Source organism: Mesocricetus auratus, unplaced genomic scaffold, assembly GCF_017639785.1.
Source record: "Mesocricetus auratus isolate SY011 unplaced genomic scaffold, BCM_Maur_2.0 Super-Scaffold_100691, whole genome shotgun sequence".
Classification (NCBI taxonomy): Eukaryota; Metazoa; Chordata; class Mammalia; order Rodentia; family Cricetidae; genus Mesocricetus; species Mesocricetus auratus.
In genome coordinates this window covers 3,245,593-3,267,140 of record NW_024429267.1, presented here as the reverse complement: position 1 = coordinate 3,267,140, position 21,548 = coordinate 3,245,593, and the positions used below count along the sequence as shown (strand labels likewise).

Genomic DNA, 21,548 nt, shown 5'->3' with positions numbered 1-21,548 from the left:
AAGGCTGTTTAACTCTCTGAGCCCAGGAGATGTACATGCGCTTAATATTTCAGGCCTGAGCTCCATGCCCATCTGTTGTCTCACATGGAGTCATCTTGATATATGGGAAAAGGCTGTGAAGGTGGAGCATGTTGCCAGAGCACCATTGTTGTGCTAGGAGGAAGGGTGAAGGACATTGAGAGCTGCCGTTGGTCCTGAGGAGCAAGGACCCTGTGCATGGTCAGCATAGAAGATGTTGAAGACATGGCCCCTGTCTCCAAATGTGGAAGGAACTGAAATCCGTTCTGTTTACCACAGCTCAATGGTCCCAGACTTATCTTTAAGATTTAATTGGACTGGCCGGGCATTGGTGGCGCACGCCTTTAATCCCAGCACTTGGGAGGCAGAGGCAGGCGGATCTCTGTGAGTTCGAGGCCAGCCTGGTCTACAAGAGCTAGTTCCAGGACAGCCTCTAAAGCCACAGAGAAACCCTGTCTCGAAAAACCAAACAAACAAACAAAAAAAAAACAAAAGCAAAAACAAAAAAAAGATTTAATTGGACTTGAAAATGAACTTTCTAGCAGCCTTCTGTGCTGATAGACACCAGAAAATGTGGTGAACCTTCCTAAAACCCCATAAACTTCTGCTGGGAAGGTGGCAAGCGCCCACCCCACAGTGGCACAGTCCAGGAACAGCAGGGATCCTCTGTGTCCAGGGCGAGCGGCATTATGACAGGAAGCAGTGTGGCTATGGCGGGCAGACAAAGCCTGCTTTCTGGAAAAAGACTAAAACTACAGAGAAGATCGTGTCGTGGTTGAGTGTGGTGAGCCTAACTGCAGATGTAAGAGGGTGCTGTCTGGTAAGAGATGCAAGCTGCTGGGACTGGGAGTTAGAAAGGGCCAATGATCCACTTCAAAAATGATTCTATTGTTATGAAGAAATATAATTGTAAGCTACATTCATGAAGGAAGCTTTCCAACAGTTCCTGCTGCCCAAGATAGGGTCATTGGAATTCTAGCCCTAAAAGATGACTCGGTCTGGAATACTACAAAGCAAGATTCTGTGTGGGCAAAGATATGGACCAGGTGAACCCAGCATCACTTTGGGTTCCATAGCATGGGGGCAGGCTAAGCTGACAGAATCAAATTGAAGGCTAAGTCCAGAAAACCCCTGTGGAGCATCTTCACTGGATCAGGTTTATTTGACCATGAAGATTGATATCACCCATTGGCCTTGTTCAGAGAAGTTGCATCTGCTACACCACACTTCTCCCCACCCCCCCATGCACACCTACATCACACACACACACACACACACACACACACACACACACACACACACACACACACACCTCCACCTCTAATGGTCTTAAGCTAGATTCACACAAGCTTATCCCCTCACAGAACAAAGGGAGGGGTACTAAAGTTAGAGACAGAAACATATCTAAAATCTTCTCAAAGCAAGATAGTTAATGAACACCTTGGCCAGGCTTGAACCATCAGGAAACAAATTCATCCTAACACTCTCAATCTGTTTATTTCAAATTGCAGTTCTTGTGAAAGCATTGAAGTGAATGTTGGTCCAAAGAAGAATTTGCTATGGCTGCTCTCCATGTACGTGGAGTGGGACATGAGCTATGTCAGTTTTAAATACACAAAGGGTAGAGGAGAGACTGGCGAGCAGGTCCTTTTCTCCTGCTCCTTACCTGGCAGAGGCAGCGGATGAGTAATGTTGTTCGGCGCCTCAGTGCTTCAGCTGTCCTATTCCGTGTAGAAATGCATTGTCCTTGATCCTGGGGAAGCAGCAAGAGTCAAGCGATCTAATTTACGGCCGTGGTGATTTTTCTATCTGGCCCCATCTGAGCTGTGCCCTCCTCTCTGAGCTGTGCCCTCCTCTCGGCATCTCGGAGCCTTTCTGTTGCACCCAGCTCTTGGCTAGTTTTCTCTTTCTCAAAGCTGGTAGTTCCCAAGTACAAGCCCTAGCTGCAGTCTGAGCTGTAAGCCAGAGAGAAGGCGACAGAGAAGGGATCTGAAACGGAATTTAAACACTTGTTTTAAACTTTTGTTTTAATTATTTAGTCAAGTACTCTGTGTGGGTGTGTGTGGGTGTGGGTGTGTGTGCACTCTCGGGAGAGGATATCTCACTGTGTAAGCCAGGCTGGCCTTGAACTCACAGAGATAAAGCTGCCTCTGGCTCTCGATTGCTGGTATTCAAAGCATGTGCCACCATATACAGCCAGTGAAAGTGGATCTTAGACTGAAATTTTAGGCTCATTCTGCCCTAATTGGGACCTGCCTGATGAATCCTCTTACGATTTAGCAATTGTTTTAGACCCTATCTATACAAGATTAGTATAGACCCCTGAGAGTGATAAGAACTGGAACAAGGATAAAGGCTGGTGACCGTTTGTCTATGTTAGCTCATTAGAAACAATGTGTATTATCTTTTATTTTGTCTCATATTGCCTTCAGGAAAGTTGGCACTTTATGAACATCCCCACTCTTAGTTGGACCCAGTAAATTTCATTCTATCCCTTTTTGTAAAACAGTCATTCAGAAGTATTTAGTTGTACAAGGCAACAGGTTAAAGCTCATGGAAGTAAAGTGCATCCTTACAGGAAGCTTTCTTATCTATAATGGATTGGGAATGGTGTATTCCCTCTTAGCACCTGGCACTGCTCTAAAGCTAGGACCATTTATCCCAGCCATAGATGGAAGGCACAGCTCCTGAACGGAGAGCATCATTTTCAGAGAGGCTTTGGGATCTCTTATTTTGGCCCTGAACTGTGCAGACAATGGTCCATAGCCCCAGTGCAGGAAGGAGGGTTTTGAGGCAGTGGGTATCTGGCTGGAATTCCATGAATCTTTCTAACTTTCAGGTTCATGCATTTTCCCAGATGGGCAGCCTCCTGAGCAAGCTGTCAGGCCAGGCTGTATCTGGAACCATGAATATTATTCCTCTCTGAGCCTCAATTTCCATAAGGGCAAAGTAAATAGATTGAGCTTGAGTATCTCTGAGGTCCTTTCCACTTGAAAAATTCTTTAGGTCTTAATTCTTCATGTAGAATATAAAATTCCAGTTTACCATAATCACTGTAGATTGAGCTGATGTTGTAGCTAATGCATCAATTTGAAAAGAGTATCTTTAAACTGTCTACAGACCCTTACATTTGGGTTAAAATTTTTAAAATGACAGTTTAACATTGAAGGCTGAAGTATGACTCAAGTCACATAAAATGAAGCTGCTATTCTTTAAAAATTCCAACCATACCATGTAATTTCAGACTTCTTTTTTCTATCTAAGAGAGAATAACACAAGCTTGAAAAGCAGTAAATATGTAAAGAGAAAATTTGTCAACTGATATTGGAAGATGTGACCTAGGTCACACATAAATCTCTCCGACAAGAGCTGCAGGGCAAGTCATCATTTCAGAGGGGAAATGAAGGCCTGGCTGGTGTCTTCCCTCAGCTCCACAGTGCATCTACTCTGGTTTTCTGATTATGCCTCTGAATATGATGTGAAAGGCCTGCTAGCAAGCTCTGTTTTGCTGTTGTGTGCAGAGAGGGAAGCCGAAAAGGAAACTCCTAAAATTGCTTTTTAGTGCTAGCACCATTAACAAGTAGTTGAGACCCCACCAACCAGCCTTTGGATTAACAATTCCATTCCCAGGATCACTTGCCAAAGTCATGAGTGATGTTATGGGGCTTTCTAATTGCCACCTGTATGGTTCTTGCAAAGAAAGATACAATAAATGTTAATGCAGTCAGCAAATCCTGGCTGATTCTTGTGGCTGCCTCTTAACCAGTTATCCATCCTGTTTAAACATAGGAGGGTCTGCCTTACATCAGAAGGAGGCCTGACCCTCCTGTTAGGACAATTGACAAAAGGAAAAATAAAAAAAGGCCTTCAAGAAGAAGGATGTTCATCTCATTAATGTATGAAAACACCACTAATTCCAGAGTGTGTGAGTGAAGTGTTTGTCTGAAGCAGTTACATTCTGCTAATTGTACCAAAGTCCTCGGTAGCCACAGAAACCACTCAACACAAGCAAAATGTGCTCAGGCAAGCCAGTTGTAAAGAGATGTTGTTCAAAGATGTTGTTGGGCACGGACTGTACATCAGCGCTAACATGACCATGTGCCTCTGAACTCTGCACTAACAGACAGGCCTTTGGAGAGGCGAACCCAGAATAAAGATGGGGATTCATGGGCCTGGCATTTTACACTGAGTCAATATGTGTTATAAAATAAGAGGCTGTGGTTTTCCATGAACTGTGCACAAAAGCAGATGTGGTGGCTGGAGGTTGACTTGGTTCAGATCTGTTTTATAGTCACTGTGCCCAGACAGTAATATAATCTTGAAAAAGGTAAACAACAAAGAGTTTAGCAGTGAAAAATATGTCTAATATAAATACGGTTGTGTGTGTTGGCAGCTTAGAACTTGAAAAATATGACTGTGGCATTAAATTTTTCTGGTGGAATTAACAAAGGAACAGAACATAGCCTTTAAGGCAATATATCTGAGACAAGGCAAGGAGATAATACATCTAACTCCATGGTCTGTGTGGCACTCCTATAAAGAAAAGCACAGTAGCTTTATTTAATTGAGAAAATGAATCAATTATGATGATGTTGCATCATCGCATCAGACCCATGTGAAATGGGAGACATAAGTCACCAAATTGTGTAACAATGTTCAGAAGTAATTGAGTACCATAAGCATTTTGAATCAATTTCAGGTTCTGCCTCTGCTACCTTAATACAAAATGCATGAAGTTGACATCCTGTGGTATGTTGCTATCAAGACTGTAATAAAACCCTGGCATAGTGTCTCTACGATCCTGGGCAAAACTGGATCGTTATATCATAAAAAGAGAGAGAGAGAGAGACACCAGTGGTCATCCCTCACTTTCTTGTTGCAGCCTTAACTTAGGACAGCTTAATTACATTTATTTATTTGTGTATGTGTGGGGGCACATATATGCCACAGTTGGCATAGGTGGTTTTCTCCTTCCGCCATGAGGTTTCTGAGGATCGAACTCAGGTCATCAGGCTTGTTGGCAAGCACTTTTACCAACTGAATCACCTCACTGGCCCAATCAATGGAGTGCAATCTTAAGTTGCCTTTAAGGTATTCTGCTTCTAACCTGCAAGATAGGGCAAGACAAGGCAGTAGAGTCCCGTAAGATCCAGGGTCAAGCCGGACATTGGTGCTGCACCCCTTTAATCCCAGCACTTGGGAGGCAGAGGCAGGCGGATCTCTGTTGAGTTTAAGGCCAGCCTGGTCTACAGAGCGAGTTCCAGGACAACCTCCAAAACAGTACAGAGAAACCCTGTCTCAAAAGGCCAAAAAAAAAAAAAAAAAAAAGATCCAAGGTCATGAGGAAATTCTCCCCCCTGTCCATCTGGTCCACAAATTCTCATTCCTGAAGGCAGTGCCACAAACCAATCCTAACTTCACTTCAAGGCATCTTATAGAATTTTTGTCACATTTTCCTCAGAGAATCTTATAATCTCCCAACTCTTGGAAATTTGTGGGAAAAGTTGTTCTTTGTCAAAAATGGATCTCTAGGGACTGGAGAAATAGCTCAGTGGTTAAGAGCACTGGCTGCTCTTCCAGAGGACCCAGGTTCAATTTCCATGCACCCACATGGCAGCTTACAAGTGTCTGTATAATTTCAGTTCCAGGGGATCCGACACCCTCACACAGAAACACATGCAGGTGAGACACTGTTGCACATAAAATAAAAATAAATCTTTAAAAATTATTTCTAATGTTTTGTCCATTACAGACAGCTCAGCTGTAGAAGTGGATATTTCTTTTTTAATACTGGGCACACAGCTACCTGTGTATGCTTAAAAGAAACAAAAGAAAAGCAAACACAATAGGATAAGGGACCTGACTCTTGGAGATCATTACTAAATCTCTTAGCAGTCTAAGAGGTGAGCAGCTCAACCAACCCTCATAGACTGAATCTCCGCCTGCCATCCTTGTCTGGAGTCTGAAATGGAGTATTTCCAATAACATCAGGCAGGCTGGTGGTGAAGACCGAGAACCAGATCCCTGGGAACTGCTTTCCAGCATGAGCAGGAAACTTGGCCAGTTGAGACAGAGCATGGGAAATGCTTTCTAAAACACCTGTAACCCCAGCAAGGAGGTGAGCAGGAAGGTAGTGAGTTCTAGGCCAGCCTGGGCCCCATGGCAAGTCTTGGGAGGAGTGAGGAAGGACTGCTGATCAGCCACACTGGTGCAAAAGGAAATTATACACCTGTCACCCACCCTTGAAAGCCCGAGCCATAGACCATTGACATTAATTTTCCATACCACGCAAGTAAAAACATGAAATCTAGTTGGCGGTGGTTTTTGTTGTTGTTTGGGTTTGGGGGGGGTTGTTTTGTTTTGTTTTTTGGCTTCAGCTGTGATTACAGGCAGATATTCTACAGGTGAAGAAACATTAGAAAGGCTTGGCACCATCGGAGCTGGGCCTGTGACCCGAGTCCTGGCTTCCCCAGCATAGAGATTGTTATCCCTGCATACCTTAGGGTTGGTTGTGTTGGTCAAATGAGTATCTGTAGCAAAGAGCTTCTCAAATATCATTAAGGGGCTGAAGAGATGGCTTGGTGGGTAAAGTGCTTGACGCATAAGGACCTGAGTTCAAATCCCTAGAATCCATGTAAAAGCCATGTGCTGTAGCCTACACCTGTAATCTTAATGCCAATGAGGCAGAGACAATGCCTCCCAGGATCTTGCTGGCCAACCAGTTTAACTGACATGGGGAGCTCCAGCTTCTGTGAGAGACCCTGCCTCAAAATATAAGGTGGAGAGAAATAGAGGAAGATACCCAACATCCGCCTCTGGTCTGCACAACACATACACACGTGTACAAAACACACATAATAACACTAAAAATGTATAGAATACAGCTCAGCAGTAGATCATCTGCCCATCGTGTCTCCGGCCCTCAATTTGATTCCCAGCACTACAGGAAAACATGGGACTTTACTCTTTTCTCATCTAACCAACTGGTTGGAGCTCATGTATCCCAGAAAACAACTGACCGGTCCTGGTAGTATTTAGTTCTAAAAAATTTCTGTTTACAAAATGAAGGACCTAGGATTCAGTTTCCATTGGGTTTGGGTACATTAACTGTAGGTACCTGGCGGGACAGCGATGTGTTTAATGTTTTGAGTAGTAAGTTGAAGTTGATTGATCTTGTCACATTTGGTTAACTGTCTGTGTTAGATGTGAGCAGCCTGCCCACAGGATGCTGAGTGGGGAACAGGCGCCCTAGCAAAGCACTGTAAAACTTCATGCATTTGATTTTTCCCAGAGAGCCTTGCTGCTGGAGAAGCAGGCCAAAAGAACTTTGAAAAGGATAGACTTTTTACCCCACTCCTTAGTTCCAGGCAAACACTTCAGCCACATAATTAAAGTTTTCTTCACAAAATAGGAGATTGTGAGCAGACACTGGCAGGAATCCAAAATTCTAATTTCTGACTATGATTTAATTTCAATTTTAAATAAATCGGTTTTTAATTTAAAAAGAGTGAGCTTCATAACATTAGCAATGATTGCAACATTAAGCCCAGTGTTCACAATCTAGCAATATAAAACATTATTTATATCTGAATCGTAAACAGCCTTTTGAAATGGATTATGGTTTTTCTCCCTATTCTAATACAACCTGGAGGGTACTAAAAAGTGTTGTGTGAAATTAACATTCTGCTGACTTTCGCCTATAAATGAGAAGCGAGCTATTAACATTTGTGTATTTTCATTATGTAAATTGTGTTAACACATGCCCACAAATTGCCACCAGCAATGCAATAATTTTCTCTCAGTGATCATAATGTGTCCAAGTGAGTCATTTTGATTATGACATGCTAATTACATATTGCCTTTTTTCAGATTCAGAAAAACCAGGGATCTTTAATGGTAAGCTTTATGAGTTCAGAAAAAAAATTCACTTTTCTTTTTCCTGATGGCTGCTTCCTTTGCATGCTTGAATGCCTTGTTTTAAACTTAGCAAATTGCATTTTGAAGAAAATGCAAACCTTTAACTGCCTGTATTAGATTAGGTACCATTAGAAATAATAGGACGTCCTGAGCATCCATGTTTTTATAAGAGTTTGCTGTTGTTGATTAATCTTGCTATATTTTATTGCATTAATGATTTTTTTCTTTCCACTCCACTGTAAAGATATTGCACACAGGCTAATACTTTTTCCTCTCTTCTTCCCCATTGCAGCCTCTCCAGCTTCTGCAGTGCATTGTTGATGAGGTGAGGCATCGTCTTATGTGCTTTCCACTCCTAAAGTCATCCCTAATGGTGTGGAAAGCTTATATTTTGTTTCCTAATGAAGCACAATGCCCAACATCCTGGAAGCAAGTTGTGTGGTATGCTCTGAGCTGTGTTATAGGAGCTGGCCTTGTCCTGAATCCTGCTCTCTCCCTGTCCAGGCTGAGAAGCGCTGTGATGATACACTGTCCCACAGGCAGGTCCTTGGGGATGCCAGAGGCCCTGAAGACAAAACATGATAATATTAATTGATCCTCTTCCTGGCCAGATGGGGATGGAGCTGGAAATTAAAGTGGTATCACTTCTTCCATAGAGACATTGAAAGGCATTCCATAGAAAAGGGTCAGAGTTGAGTGAATGGCAACATAGGTGCGATAAAATATGCCTTTCTGATTTTATCCATCAAAGCAAACCATGGTTAAAATGGGGGGAGGGGCTTGTTCAAAGCTCTGGTCAATAGTTGAGCTTTAATTACCTCATGAGGCATTTTCCGGAGAATCTGCCCCTACGTCTTGAGTCTTCTAGTGTTTCAGTGAGGAGTCTTCTCTCTCAGTAAGTTCTCTTGCTTTGAGCATCCGTCCCTCGCCCCTCTGCCTCCATGGAGCACTCAGCTAACTGGTCCTACTTCTCTTTCTGACTTTCAGCTCTTCTTGATATTAGCCTTCTTATAGTACACCAGGCTCTCAACAGAGACACAGAACTTTTTTAAAACCCTAGCCTCCTAGCAGAGTTTAGTTTTTATTTATTTTTTATATCATTTTTATTTTAATTTTAAATAGCTTGTTTTACATGTCAATCCAGAGTTTAGTTTTTAAAACTTTAGTTTTATAATGTTTAGAGCATTTGTAAATAGAAAAGAGAGACAATAAGTGGTCCAGATAGGAAAGTTTGAAAGGAAAACAACAAACAGTAATTTCATAGCTAGTCTTCTCAATTAAACATCTGCATAAACAGTTATGAGATTTGGGAGAAAAAAATAAAGATCCTCCTAGGAAAAGAATAAGCACACACACATCACAACAGCATTGAGAGTGGGACTCTCAGATCCTTAATGTCTGCAACCGCCAGTCCATATATCCCCTGCAAGCCATAAACCATGTTGGTGCGAAAATGAAGGCATCATCCTGAAACAAATGGAGACTCCATTATCTCAATATCAGACAGGCCTCCTGGACCCAATAGCTCATCAATATCTCTGTCATTGGAGTTTCCAAAAGCATCCTGTCCCATCAGAATCCTTCTAATTAAGCCATTTTCCTAAGATCCCCCTCCAGTTTTGCTTGGGGAAGTGCCCAGGGAAACTTGGCCTAGCAATCAAATGCACAGCCTGCATTTCTTGGGCTCCACCACTCTTGGTGCGCCTAGCTCTTGGGCATCAAAAGTACGTGAGTATTCAGGTACATGTCTTCCTCACCAATGATACATGTGTTGCTAAGGAGCTAATTTGAAGATTTTATGGATCAAATGGATGTTTCTATTCCTTTTTTCAAGACATGATGTTTGTTATACATTTAAAATATTTTGCTTGTTTAATTTGGGTAAAATCATGAAGCTTGAAAAGATTAGAGAATGACATTGAAGGACAATAGTATCTTGCTTAAATTTCATGCTCTTCTTTATAGCCTTTCTCCCTCAGACAAAGGAAAAACAGAACCTAGTATCCCTGCTTACATTAAAACACCTCTTTCTAGAAACTTGGGAAGCTGACACTGTCTTCACTACACCAGGTTGATCTTAAAACTGTGGTGACATCCTATAACAATAGCAGTAAGGGCAGAGCTCTCAAATCTCATATCAAAAAGATCATTAGGAAAGAACCAGCCAGATGAACTGCCTTGTGCCGGTACATCAAGGCATTGGAGAAAGCATGAGTCATGTTTTGTGTTCACTGTCCCTATGTGTGTCCATTGTCACTATGTGCTGGGTGCTCCTCATGTGGTGATCCAATGACTAACTGTATCAGAATAGCTAAGACTCATTAAAAATGCAAAATCCAAGTACATGCCTATATCCCCGGCACTCGAAGCTGACATAGGAGGACTGTGAGTTTGAGCTCAGCCTGGGCTATTAGATAGTGAGATTCCATCTCAAACAGAGTCAGTGGACTTCTTAGTAGGGGTGCTTCCGAGGCACTACTTCTCGAGCACTGAGCACTCATGTTCAATGTAGACAGCTTCTGTTCATTTCCATCCAACAAGGTTGTGAGCTCTCCTCCAACTTGATTTGCTTCTGACTTTCAGGGCTTCTGTCAGTGAACTGAGGCTTTTTATTCCTTGGGTTTGAGGACCTGATGCTAGTGTGTGTTATTTCCTGTTACAGAAAAGTCAGGGCAAAAAGTACCACCAGGGGCTGGAGAGATGGTTCTGTGACTAAATGATGCATTAGTCTTGGAGAGGACTTAAGTTCAGTTCCCAGCTTCCACTTTGGGTAGCTTCTAACTGCCTGTAACTTCAGCTTCAGGGGAGCCCATGCCTCTGGCCTGAGCAGGAGCCAACATTCATGTGCACATACCCCCACACAGACTCACATGATCTACGTACTGCCTGCTGAGGGATCCTAATTCAGACAGACACATTTAGATTCATATACAACATATCAGTAGCAAATCGTAGTGTGGCGTATTATGTTACTTACGGCTTAACCTTGACCATAGCCGCGTATTATGTTACTTACGGCTTAACCTTGACCATAGCAGAACAGAGAATGGACAGTGATTAATCAATGCTCAGATAGACAGAAGCCAGTTAGCCCCAAAGTGACCAGAGGTGAATGTTAGAGCCAGGCTGAGAGTCAAGGATAGAACTGTGGGACAGAGGTAGAGTTATCCACCGGATGTCCCCACCAAAACACACACACACACACACACACCCCAAAACTAAACAGGACCATAAGAATCACCAGATGAAACTTGGACCACAGGCTAGCAACTGTTAGGGTAGCCAGGCAGACTGAGCACTGAGCTTCCATCAGAAGTCTGAACAATCCGGTCTGTCTGGATGGCTTGGACCCAACTAGCTAAGGCTGTAAGTCTCAAGAGACCATCTTAAGACCCCAGGCCCCTGGCTGCCTCTTGTTGTAAATGATGTCTGTTTATCTGCACCTACCTCCTTGAATACCTAGTACCCTCAGAAGAACAAGGCTTTGCTGTCCAGATTAACAGGAATGTTACTGCTATCTCTGCTATCCGTGAGAAATTTTGTATTTTTAAAGGAAATGTGACCGTTACCATTTTCTCCGAGGTTCCAGTCTGTGCTTGGAATGTGATGGTGAACTGAACTTGAATATCTCCATGTCCTTTAGGGCTGCGAAAGTACCAGAGCTGACTGTGTGCTATCACTGAATGTGACTCTGTGTTTGACCTCGGCACTCAATGGTGTTCTTGGGCCTCTTGAAATCATAGAGCCAGGCTCCGCTGTGCTCCTTGACGGGTCCCCTCCTGTGCTCTCCCTTGAGATTGCCTCTCTTCTCATGGTCACTTGTTCTTGTCAGAGACCTCACCCACGTGCTGTCCAAACAGTTCCACTACCATCGCCTTTAGTCGTGGTCCTGATGGTGACCCTAGCAAAATCAAAACATGTCAGATGAAGTTAGACCCCAGGCAGTACTTGTAAGATCCAACAGTCTTGTCAGAAGCTAAGGTCCCTCTGATGCAGTGAAATGGGTGTGCCTGCATTCAGTTAGCACATAGCTGTCAGCTATGTACTAGCCTGAGCGGAGAACACTCGGGATAGCCTCAAATCCAGAAGGAAGGGGCTTCTAGGCAAGGCCACAAAGCCAATTGCAGCCCAAGTCAGTGAGCCAGGGTAGGTCTCCTGGCAGGGGCCAACACCCACAGTGTAACACTAGAGGCTCCCTTACCCCCAGTTTTTGGGCTCCCAGCATGGCTTGGATACACTAGATAGAGATAGAGAAACACCAGATGTCTGCCCAAGATCTGTCAAGCTAGCTAGTGGACCTGCCAGTGGATAGAGGGGCTGAGAGCTAGGACGTCTGAAGGGAACCCTGCCCAGGAGTCTGTTGACCCCACATGGGCCATAGCTTTGGGCAGGAGATGCACACAGAGCAAATAAGCATGGTTCCGTGTAGGATGGCTGCTACAGAGCCCAGAGCTTGGGGTGGGTAAGGAGACATTGCATTTAAACTCAGTCTTAAAAGATAAATGGCATTGCCTATACCAAAAAAAGAGGAAACGTAAGTGTTGGGCAGACAGACCTGAAACTATCTTATAAATCACGTTTTAAGATCACAGATGTATTCCAGAATGTTCCCGTTGTCTAAAATATGGCAATCAGAAAAATAGGTTAGTAGTCTAAGAATATATATACATTTCAGGTATATTATAACTAAAAATAAATTTTTGCCTAGCATCTGTAGGTGCTGAAAAGAACCATTAACAAATCCCTGATTTATACTTCTATATTTTACACATAAAAAGTGAATTTGTTGAAGGAACATTTTATACCTGCTCAGAAATAATGGCTGTGTCTTGGTCTCTTAGAACAAGTTTGTAAATGAACAAACTCTCCATACTTCCTCACAGTCAGGACTGGGGGTGTGGATAAACAGTGCCCTGGGTTAGGTGCAGAGTGGTTCTGAGAATGCTGCCTCTTCTCTCTGTTCACATATAGATGCTGGTCTTACAAGTGGCATGACATAGAACATCCCCCTCTGTTTTCTCTAGTAAGGCGACCACAGAAGTAGGGCTTTGATAAGGGCACTGACATGTAAGGTCCAGAAACCAGACAACTGGCCAGTGAGCCAAAGAGCCCAGGATGGGTAGGAGGCAGAAGTACTCACAGAAGGAAACCTGGAAAGCTAACAAATAGGTGAAAATACACATTCAGTGGAATAATGAACAAACCAAAGAAGCGACTGGAAAACTGCCAGGACAGCAGCAAAAGCAGTGCACAGAGGGCAGTGATCTGGAAGCATCCGCAGTGCACAGAGGGCAGTGATCTGGAAGCTTCCGCAGTGCACAGAGGGCAGTGATCTGGAAGCATCCGCAGTGCACAGAGGGCAGTGATCTGGAAGCTTCCGCAGTGCACAGAGGGCAGTGATCTGGAAGCTTCCACAGTGCACAGAGGGCAATGATCTGGAAGCATCTGCAGTCAACAGAGGGCAATCTCAGATGAGTAGGCTTACATTTCACCCAAAGACAGTAGAGAAGGAACAGACTGAACCCAAGTTAGTAGGTGGAAGAAATAACAATTATAGCAGAAATAAATTATATAGAAAAGGAAAAACCAACAAAGCCATTGGTTCTTTGAAAATAGCATGAAAATGTCAGGCTTCCGTTAGAATGATGGAGACAGAAGGAGAACGCCAACTCTGAAATCAGGAATGCATACCTGGGTATGAGGCTGAGAAGGGTGCTCCTTCCTCCCCCACTGCTCCATGTGTGCCTCTCTTGAAGCTGCATGCTTGGTCTTTAGTAAAAGGTGTATGCCCTGAGTTCCCTCTTAGCACCTCCCGCCAAGCTCTCAGGATTGTAAGCCTGGGATACCAGTGTTCAAAGCTTAGACAGGAAGATTGCCACAAGTTTCAGGCCAGCCTAGTATACACAGAAAAGCCTGCCTCAGAAATGAATGAATGAATAAATGAATGGAACAAATACTCTGAAAAACTGTATGTTACCAAATTAAACCACTTGTATGAAATACACAAATTCCTGGAAGCACAAATTGCAATACAGAGTAAGCCTATAACAAAGAAAAGGTAAATAAAAACTTACCACAAAAGCCAGCACAGCACCATTGCTTTAATGGAGAATGTCACTAAGTGTTTAACGAAGAATTAACAGCTTTCCTTCCTAGATGCTTCCAAAAGAGGGGTGAGAGAACCACTTCTCCTTGCTCCTGTGAAGTCAGCACTACTTCGATACCTGAACCCAAAGACTTGACAAGAAAGAAAACTCTTTCATTGCTCTTCCCCTCTGCCTTCCCCCAACTTGATCTTCTTGATCCCTCATGTTCCCATCCCACAACCCCTTCCTTCTATTGCCCCTCCCAGTTTACCAGGAGATCTTAACTATTTTCCTTTCCTGGGGCCCTCCATGTATGTCCCTCTTAGGGTCCCCCTTCTTACCTAGCTTCTCTGGGTTTTTGTGAACTGTAGTCTGGGTATCCTTTTGCTTTACATCTAATATCTACTTATGAGTGAATACATACCATGTTTGTCTTTCTGAGTCTAGGTTACCTCAGTCAGGATATTTTTTCCTAGTTCCATCCTTTTGCCTGCAAATTTCACAATGTCAATGTCTTTTACTTACTGCTGAGCAATACTCATTGTGTAAATGTGCCACATTTTCTTTATCCATTCTTTGGTTGATGGGCATCTAGATTGTTTCCAGGCTCTGACTATTACAAATAATGCTGCTATGAACATAGTTGAGCAAATGACCTTGTGGTGTGATTATGCATTCTTTGGGTATATGCCCAAGAGTAGCATTGCTGGATCTTGTGGCGGATTTATTCCCAATTTTCTGAGAAAATGCCATACTGATTTCCAAAGTAGTTGTGCAAGTTTTCACTCCCACCAGCAGTGGAAGAGTATTCCCCTTACTCCACATCCTCTCCAGCATGAGCTGTCATCAGTGGTTTTTGTTCTGTTTTGTTTTTTTATCTTAGCCATTCTTACAGGTGTAAGGTGGTATCTCAGAGTCGTTTTGATTTGCATTTTCCCTGATGGCTAAGAATGGTGAGCAGTTCCTGAAATGTCTTTCAATCATTTGAGTTTCTTCTATTGAGAATTCTCTGTTTAGATCTGTACCCCATTTTTAATTGGATTATTTGGTGTTTTGTTGTCTAGTTTCTTGAGTTCTTTGTATATTTTGGAGATCAGCCCTCTGTCAGATGTGGGCTTGGTGAAGATCTTTTCCTATTATGTAGGCTGCTGTTTTGTTTTATTGACCATATATATCCTTTGCCTCAGTTTCAGGAGGTCCCATTTATTATTTGTCAGTATCAATGTCTGTGCTACTGGTGTTATGTTCAGGAAGTGGTCTTCTGTGCCGGTGCATTCCAGGCTACTTCCCACTTTCTCTTCTGTCAGGTTCAGTGTACCTAGATTTTGATCTACTTGGAGTTGAGTTTTGTGCATGGCAATAGATATGGATCTATTTTTATTCTTCTACAGGTCAAAACCCATTTATTCCAGCACTATTTGTTGAAGATGCTTGCTTTTTTCCATTGTACAATTTTGGCTTCTTTGTGAAAACTCAGGTATTCGTAGGTGTGTGGATTAGTATCAGGATCTTCAATTTGATTCCATTGATCCATGTGTCTGTTTTTATAGAGGGAGCCTTTGGGATTAGGGAGAAACCTGATGCTAAAGGCTAAATAATATTCCTCCCTCCCTCTCTCTCTCTCTCTCTCTCTCTCTCTCTCTCTCTCTCTCTCTCTCTCTGTGTGTGTGTGTGTGTGTGTGTGTGTGTGTGTGTGTGTGTCTTAATCATTCAAATCATTCATACACAAAGTGGCATTAGTTTGTTTCTGTATCTGGCTGTTGTGGACAATGTTGAAAGTGGAGGGCAGGTGTCTTTGTCCCCTGGATACATACCCAGAAATGGTGTTGCTGGGTGGCATGGAGATTCTGTTTCTCATCCACCAAGGAGCTTCCACTTGTCCATAATGACTACACTCAAGATGTCCAAGAGTTCCCTCTTCTCCATATTCTTGGTGACAATTATATTCTGATATTTTGGCACTAAGCATCCCTGGCAGATATGAGGCGATGTGGCACTGTTGGTTGGTTGGTTCATTTTGCTTTTAAGACAGCATCTCTATGTCTCAGGCTGTCCTGGAACTCACTGAGTAGTTCAGGCTAGCCTCAAACTCATGATTTTCCTCCCTCTCCCTCCAAAATGACAGGATTATAGCTTGTGCCACCATGCTGAGCTCATTATGATTTTGATTTTTTTAAGTCGTACTTTTAAACAGCCTGTACAAATGGGATTTATCATCCCATGTTATCAAGAGTTCATTTTCATGGGATAGGGATTAGCTCAATGGTAGACTGCATCAAGCCTGAGGTACTGGGTTTGGTCCTCAGTGCCACCGCACACACACAGAGAGAGAGAGAGAGAGACAGAGACAGAGACAGAGACAGAGACAGAGACAGAATTTACACATATCTCAAAATCCCTCCTTTATGTTACTCAGAAACCCACCCTGGCAAACATGTAGCTACTCTGAGCTGATGAGCTATTGGATGACTTGGCTTTCTGAGCCTCATCCCAGAGCATCTGGTATAAGAGCTCCATGGATTATAATTTTTTAAATCTTGACTATTGGTGCTGGAGAGACAGTTCTGTAGTTAAGAGTGCTAACTGCTCTCGCAGAGAACCCAGATTAGTTCCCAGCACCCACATCAGGTGGCTCAGAAACCACCTACAACTCCCTTTCTAGGAGATCTGATGTCCCCTGGCCTCCATGCCATGGTACACATAAACCTGTGCACATACACACGTGTACACATATATTAAAATCATAAGTAAATATTTTATTTAAAAACTTGTTTACTATCCCTTTATCATTCCTTACCCTGTCAACACCAGAGACCAAGGTCATCCTCACCTGCACAGTGAGTTCAAGGCCATTTATCTCCTGGTATTTGAGCTACATGGGACTCCATCTCAAAAAAGAAAGAAAAAGAGAGAATTCAGTTTTGTTTGCCATCTATATAATGATTTCAGAAATACTAGTATATAGTATTTTAAAGAAATATTATGTAGTTTGTGTCTGGGTAAAGCCAAATGCATGGCTGTTTTAAATTTCTACTATCTTTGAGGCAGGAGGCAGAGGAAAGGGGAAGGAAGAGCAAGGGAAAGAAAGTCATTCTCCGCAAAATGAATCGTTCCTAACGGTAACTCAGAAGGTTCTGGGCTGTGAACAGAAAGCAGTGTTGGGGGAGGTTGGTGAGGGTGCAGAAAGTGCTGTTAACTGACTGCAGGAGGAGCAGCATCCTGTCGTTTTTTCCTGGGTTTTGAAAGCTAGCAAGAAGGGAAAAGAACAGCTTCTGCCTCCCTTGCTGGCAGCACATGAAGGGTCCTAGTGCCTTCCACAGCACTGGACTACACGTGTCCAAAAAGACAGCAGAGCCCTCACCTGAGCCCTAGCACAGCCCACGCAGGCACTGCTTCTGACTGTGCGTCAGCACCCCCCCCCCCAATGGGCATTGTCAGATGAGGTTTGCCTCTGATGTTTGCAGCTTGTGTGGGCTGATGGTGGAGACCTCAGAATCTGGGAGAGCTAGTGCACTTGGATGCACCTAGTGGTCCTGGCCTCCATCCCTGTGTTAACTAGGCCTGTCTCACGATGACGGGATATATGTATTGTTGGAAGCCTGAAACCCAATGTTCCTCTTTTATGTGAAGTAATCTTTAGAAACCTAATACTGCCTTTGAAACGTCCAGTGTGTTTAAATTAATGCAGTTTGGCTGGTTTGAAGATTGCAAATAGGTTAAGGCTAGATTCCGTTAGTAATTACTTTCTTCTATTGACAATAACTGTTTCTTTAGAAATGACATTAACATTCTACAAAAACACAGCAGTAATCCAAAAGTTAATGTTCTGTTCACTTATAATTATATTTAATTCATATTTATGAGTTCATGGGAGGGAGGAATAAGAAAGAAATGAGTTAAGAATGCTACAGGAAAAACAATGTAAAAGAAATTTTTTTCCTCTGATAGTCTGAAAGATGTTCAAAGTCACTTGGAGGAAGAAAAAAATAATTTTTAACACAGTTATATGAAATCATGTTTTACTAACTAATGCTGAAATTCTGTGGTTTTATGAATACAAATTCAGTTGGAGATTTTTCTCCATATTTTTCTTTTTCACTAACCAAAATACTAGCAGATTTATCACTGTGATTTTGACTTCATTAAGTCTGATCTAGTAGGGAGGATCCCCATCTTTAGACCAAACAGGATACGTAGCTTTGTGTTGTTTCTTCAAATTGTCCACAAAGCCTGATGTATTATTAATGAATTAATTTCGTGGTGTCGGAGGCCTGTGAATAGCATCGTGTGAATGGGCAGTTGCCCAGTGGGGCCAGTTTTGGCTGCTGCCATTTAACATGTGTTGGGCTATTGTGAAGTCTTACCCAGCCGTAGGACGGCGCTCATTTAATCCACCATGATGGGACCTTCACACCCCGAACCCAAGTTGGTTGCCAGGGTCAGCTGCTGTAATGATCCTGCCTGCTGTTAGTTTTCCCTAAACCAGGGGAGATGATCGTGTAAGAAGTGAAATGTCCTCAAAAGCGACTACAAACTGGTCAGCTTGGTGTTGGCCTCTGTTCCAGAATGGAGGCGGTGGCTGTCTTCCTTCCTCCTGGAAATGGAAGCATCTGGGCCCCTGAGATCCCTGATGTTCTGAGGTCCAGAGTAGCAGATGGCATTATGATTTTCCAAATCCTGGTGAACATTCTAACTGAACTTGTTCATTTCACAGTGTGTAGTTTTGTTTTGTTTCATATCTGCCCCCCCTTTGTTCCTCTCGTATTAACTAATTTTAAACTGATGCAGTATCTCCTTCAGCCAGATTTAAATTCCCTCCCTGTTAATGATTCTCTGGAGCCAAGTATAGCAGTTTCACATACAATCCCAAGCTTGCGATTGCAGATGATGGGCCTTTGGGTTTGGTTAAAAATGTAAGCAGATGCCACCCAAGCTCCTTCACCACGAGCCGCTGAAGTTCTGGTTTCCCCCTTATCCATAGCTTACAGTGCAGGTGGCAAATGGCAGTCAATTATGCTAACAGTCGAGTGAACATTCAGGAGGACACACCATGCGACACGGACTCCGGGTGTACAGTGAATTCTCAGAGTCTGACTTGATGGTGTTCTGGCTTGTTGAGTTTTCAGGACAGGACCTGCCAGGTTCCTTAGTTGAGCAGTGTGCGTATGGGTCTGGTGCCTTTGTGCATCTGAGGAATGTGTAAGAAGGGATCGGTCCTCCATTTCAGAACCCAGGGAGAGTTATTTCCTCTCCTGTTTTTGCTTACTATACCTTATGCTATGCTTTCATTTAAAGCCTTTCAATCAGCTCTTCTACAGTCAGAACCTGGTGAAGTGCCAGTTGTGTATATTAGCATGATAATGTGGGCCCTGACTCCAACATGTGTAGCTGGACTTTTCCTGAGGAAGAAAAGCTTGACCTTACCAGTGTATGGAATTCAAGCACTATATGGGGACAAGGTAAAACCACAGGTAGGAGTCGCTGAATAATTACCTCTAGACCAGCCTGAGCAGCAGACTTCCCACGAGGGTGAGCTCATTTAATGGTCCCTAAAACTCAATCTCGTGCATGTCAGTGGTCACGCTTGATTATCTGCAGCAGTGTTTTTATGAAATGCATTGGGAAGCCGCAGAGAGTGACGATAGTGGTGGGTTATACATTTGTAAATGAAACCCCATCGCTATGAGACAGAGTGTGCTCTTTGCTGCCTGCGTGTCTGAGCTGCAGGCAAGGGAGGGATATTGGGGGTGGGGGGAGTGCTGTTCACACAGGTACCTCTAAATGATGCTACTCCCTGTAGCTTGTAAGCAGCCCGAGACTCAAAATAACAAGAGAAAAGATGTTCGCTGCTTTGGGGAGGGAACCACTGCAGACACGGTTTAGAAAGTGAACCCACTTTCCAGTTCTGTTTTCAAAGAATTTTCTAAAACACCCAAGCTTTGCCGTATTTAGAAAGTCTCTATGTAAATATTTTAAATGACAGCAAAAGGTTCCTTGTGACATTGATGAGAAGCATATATCTCTGTTTTCACCATAATGTTGAGGAATTTCTAAAATGTATGTAACTGAAAAAGTATCTGTGACGTTAGTTTCAATTGCCTAAGATGAATTCCTTTAGACCTGTTCATTTGTATGGCCTGGGTTTTTATAAGCCATCTGGTGGTAGCCTTCTCCTGGCTAACAGCTGCTTCCCTTGACTGAGGGTTTATGGGAGGGGTGGGGGTTTCGATAGTGAGAATCCAGGCCTTTAGCCCTTGGTTCCAGGTCCATCTGAGACAAGTTAAATGAACTGCTACTGTCAAGCCAGGCCCAGCAGACAGAACTTCACACCAAAATGCCCACTTGTGTAATTTGTCACATCTAGCAACCCCAGACATGGGGTGACCCAGGGTGGAAATTGAATCATCCTTCACTCTCTCCACTCAGGCCCGATGTGGAGTCGGGTGGGTAGAGGAGGGCTCGGGGCTCCAGCAGAGCCTTCAGAGGCATCTTCTCCGCTGATGTCTTCACAAGCCTTGGTAATGCAGAGCCTGTTCCCACCCCAGTGCTGGCCTCGAAACACTCCCGGGATTGGGCAAGTTCATCTCAGCATGGAATAATGAATGTACTTCAAGTCATGAAGTGGCCATGCTCTAAATAAACTCTACATCTGACAGTTGGACGTTGACGTACTGATCTGCTGAGGCATGGCTGGGTTGTAACAGGGTAGCTAACCAGCCCCTCTACCTACCTGTCTCCCCCTTTCCTGGTTGAGTCATGACAGCAAGAAGTATATAGATTCAGACCTGAAGGATTTTTGAAATATTAAAACTTTACTAATTTCCCATAATCCTCCATAACACTGTGTTTGTTAAATGTGTGTGAGAGAGCATGTATGTGTGTGTATTTATGTAAGGTATGTGTATACATGTATGTGGGTGCACACATCTGTGTGAACACAGCAGCCAAAAGAGGTCACTGGGTGTCCTGCTCTGTCATTCTTTATTTTATTTCTTTGTGACAGGGTCACTCACTGAACCCAGAGGGAGACTGACGGCCAGGGAGTCCAGGTGACCCTCCTGCCCCTGCACCATTACCACATATACATAAGGTTGGGCATGCAGCTACATATGACCACATCCTACTTTCTGTGTAGGTTCTTGGGATTTGAACTCAGAACATCACATTTGCACAGCAAACCCTCTTATCCACCGAGCCCATCCACCCAAGACCTCAGCTACCCACTGCACAGGAAGCTTTTGGTTTATAGACCAGCTTTTGTCTGTACACATATTTAACAAAAGGGGGTCTAATTTTCTTCTCTTTTGCTGTTGGATTTTTATTTATTAAAGACAGGGTCTCTATATTCCAGGTTGATCTTGGACTTCCTAAGTAGCCAAGGATAGCCTTGAACTTCTGATCCTCCTGCCCCCACCTTCCAAGTGCTGGGATTGCAGGCATGTGCCACCACACCCAGTTTTTCCTGATGTTGTGGGTGTGACCCAGGGCTTAAAGCATTAGGCAAACGCTGTACCAGCTGGGTAACAT

General features: G+C 43.4%; 1 protein-coding gene across 6 annotated transcripts in view; it reads left to right on the top strand.

Annotated features, from left to right (window-relative positions):
• Positions 1 to 21,548, top strand: part of Map2k5 (mitogen-activated protein kinase kinase 5) — a 226,839-nt gene that overhangs the window by 161,814 nt on the left and 43,477 nt on the right. For 5 of the 6 annotated variants that reach the window (XM_013117467.3, XM_021230405.2, XM_005075567.4 and 2 more), the window contains 2 exons: positions 7,888 to 7,914; positions 8,228 to 8,260. In XM_013117467.3, coding sequence (XP_012972921.1) covers positions 7,888 to 7,914; positions 8,228 to 8,260 — 60 coding nt within the window. The remainder of the gene's footprint in view (positions 1 to 7,887; positions 7,915 to 8,227; positions 8,261 to 21,548) is intronic. The other variant, XM_021230404.2, reaches the window with a different exon arrangement.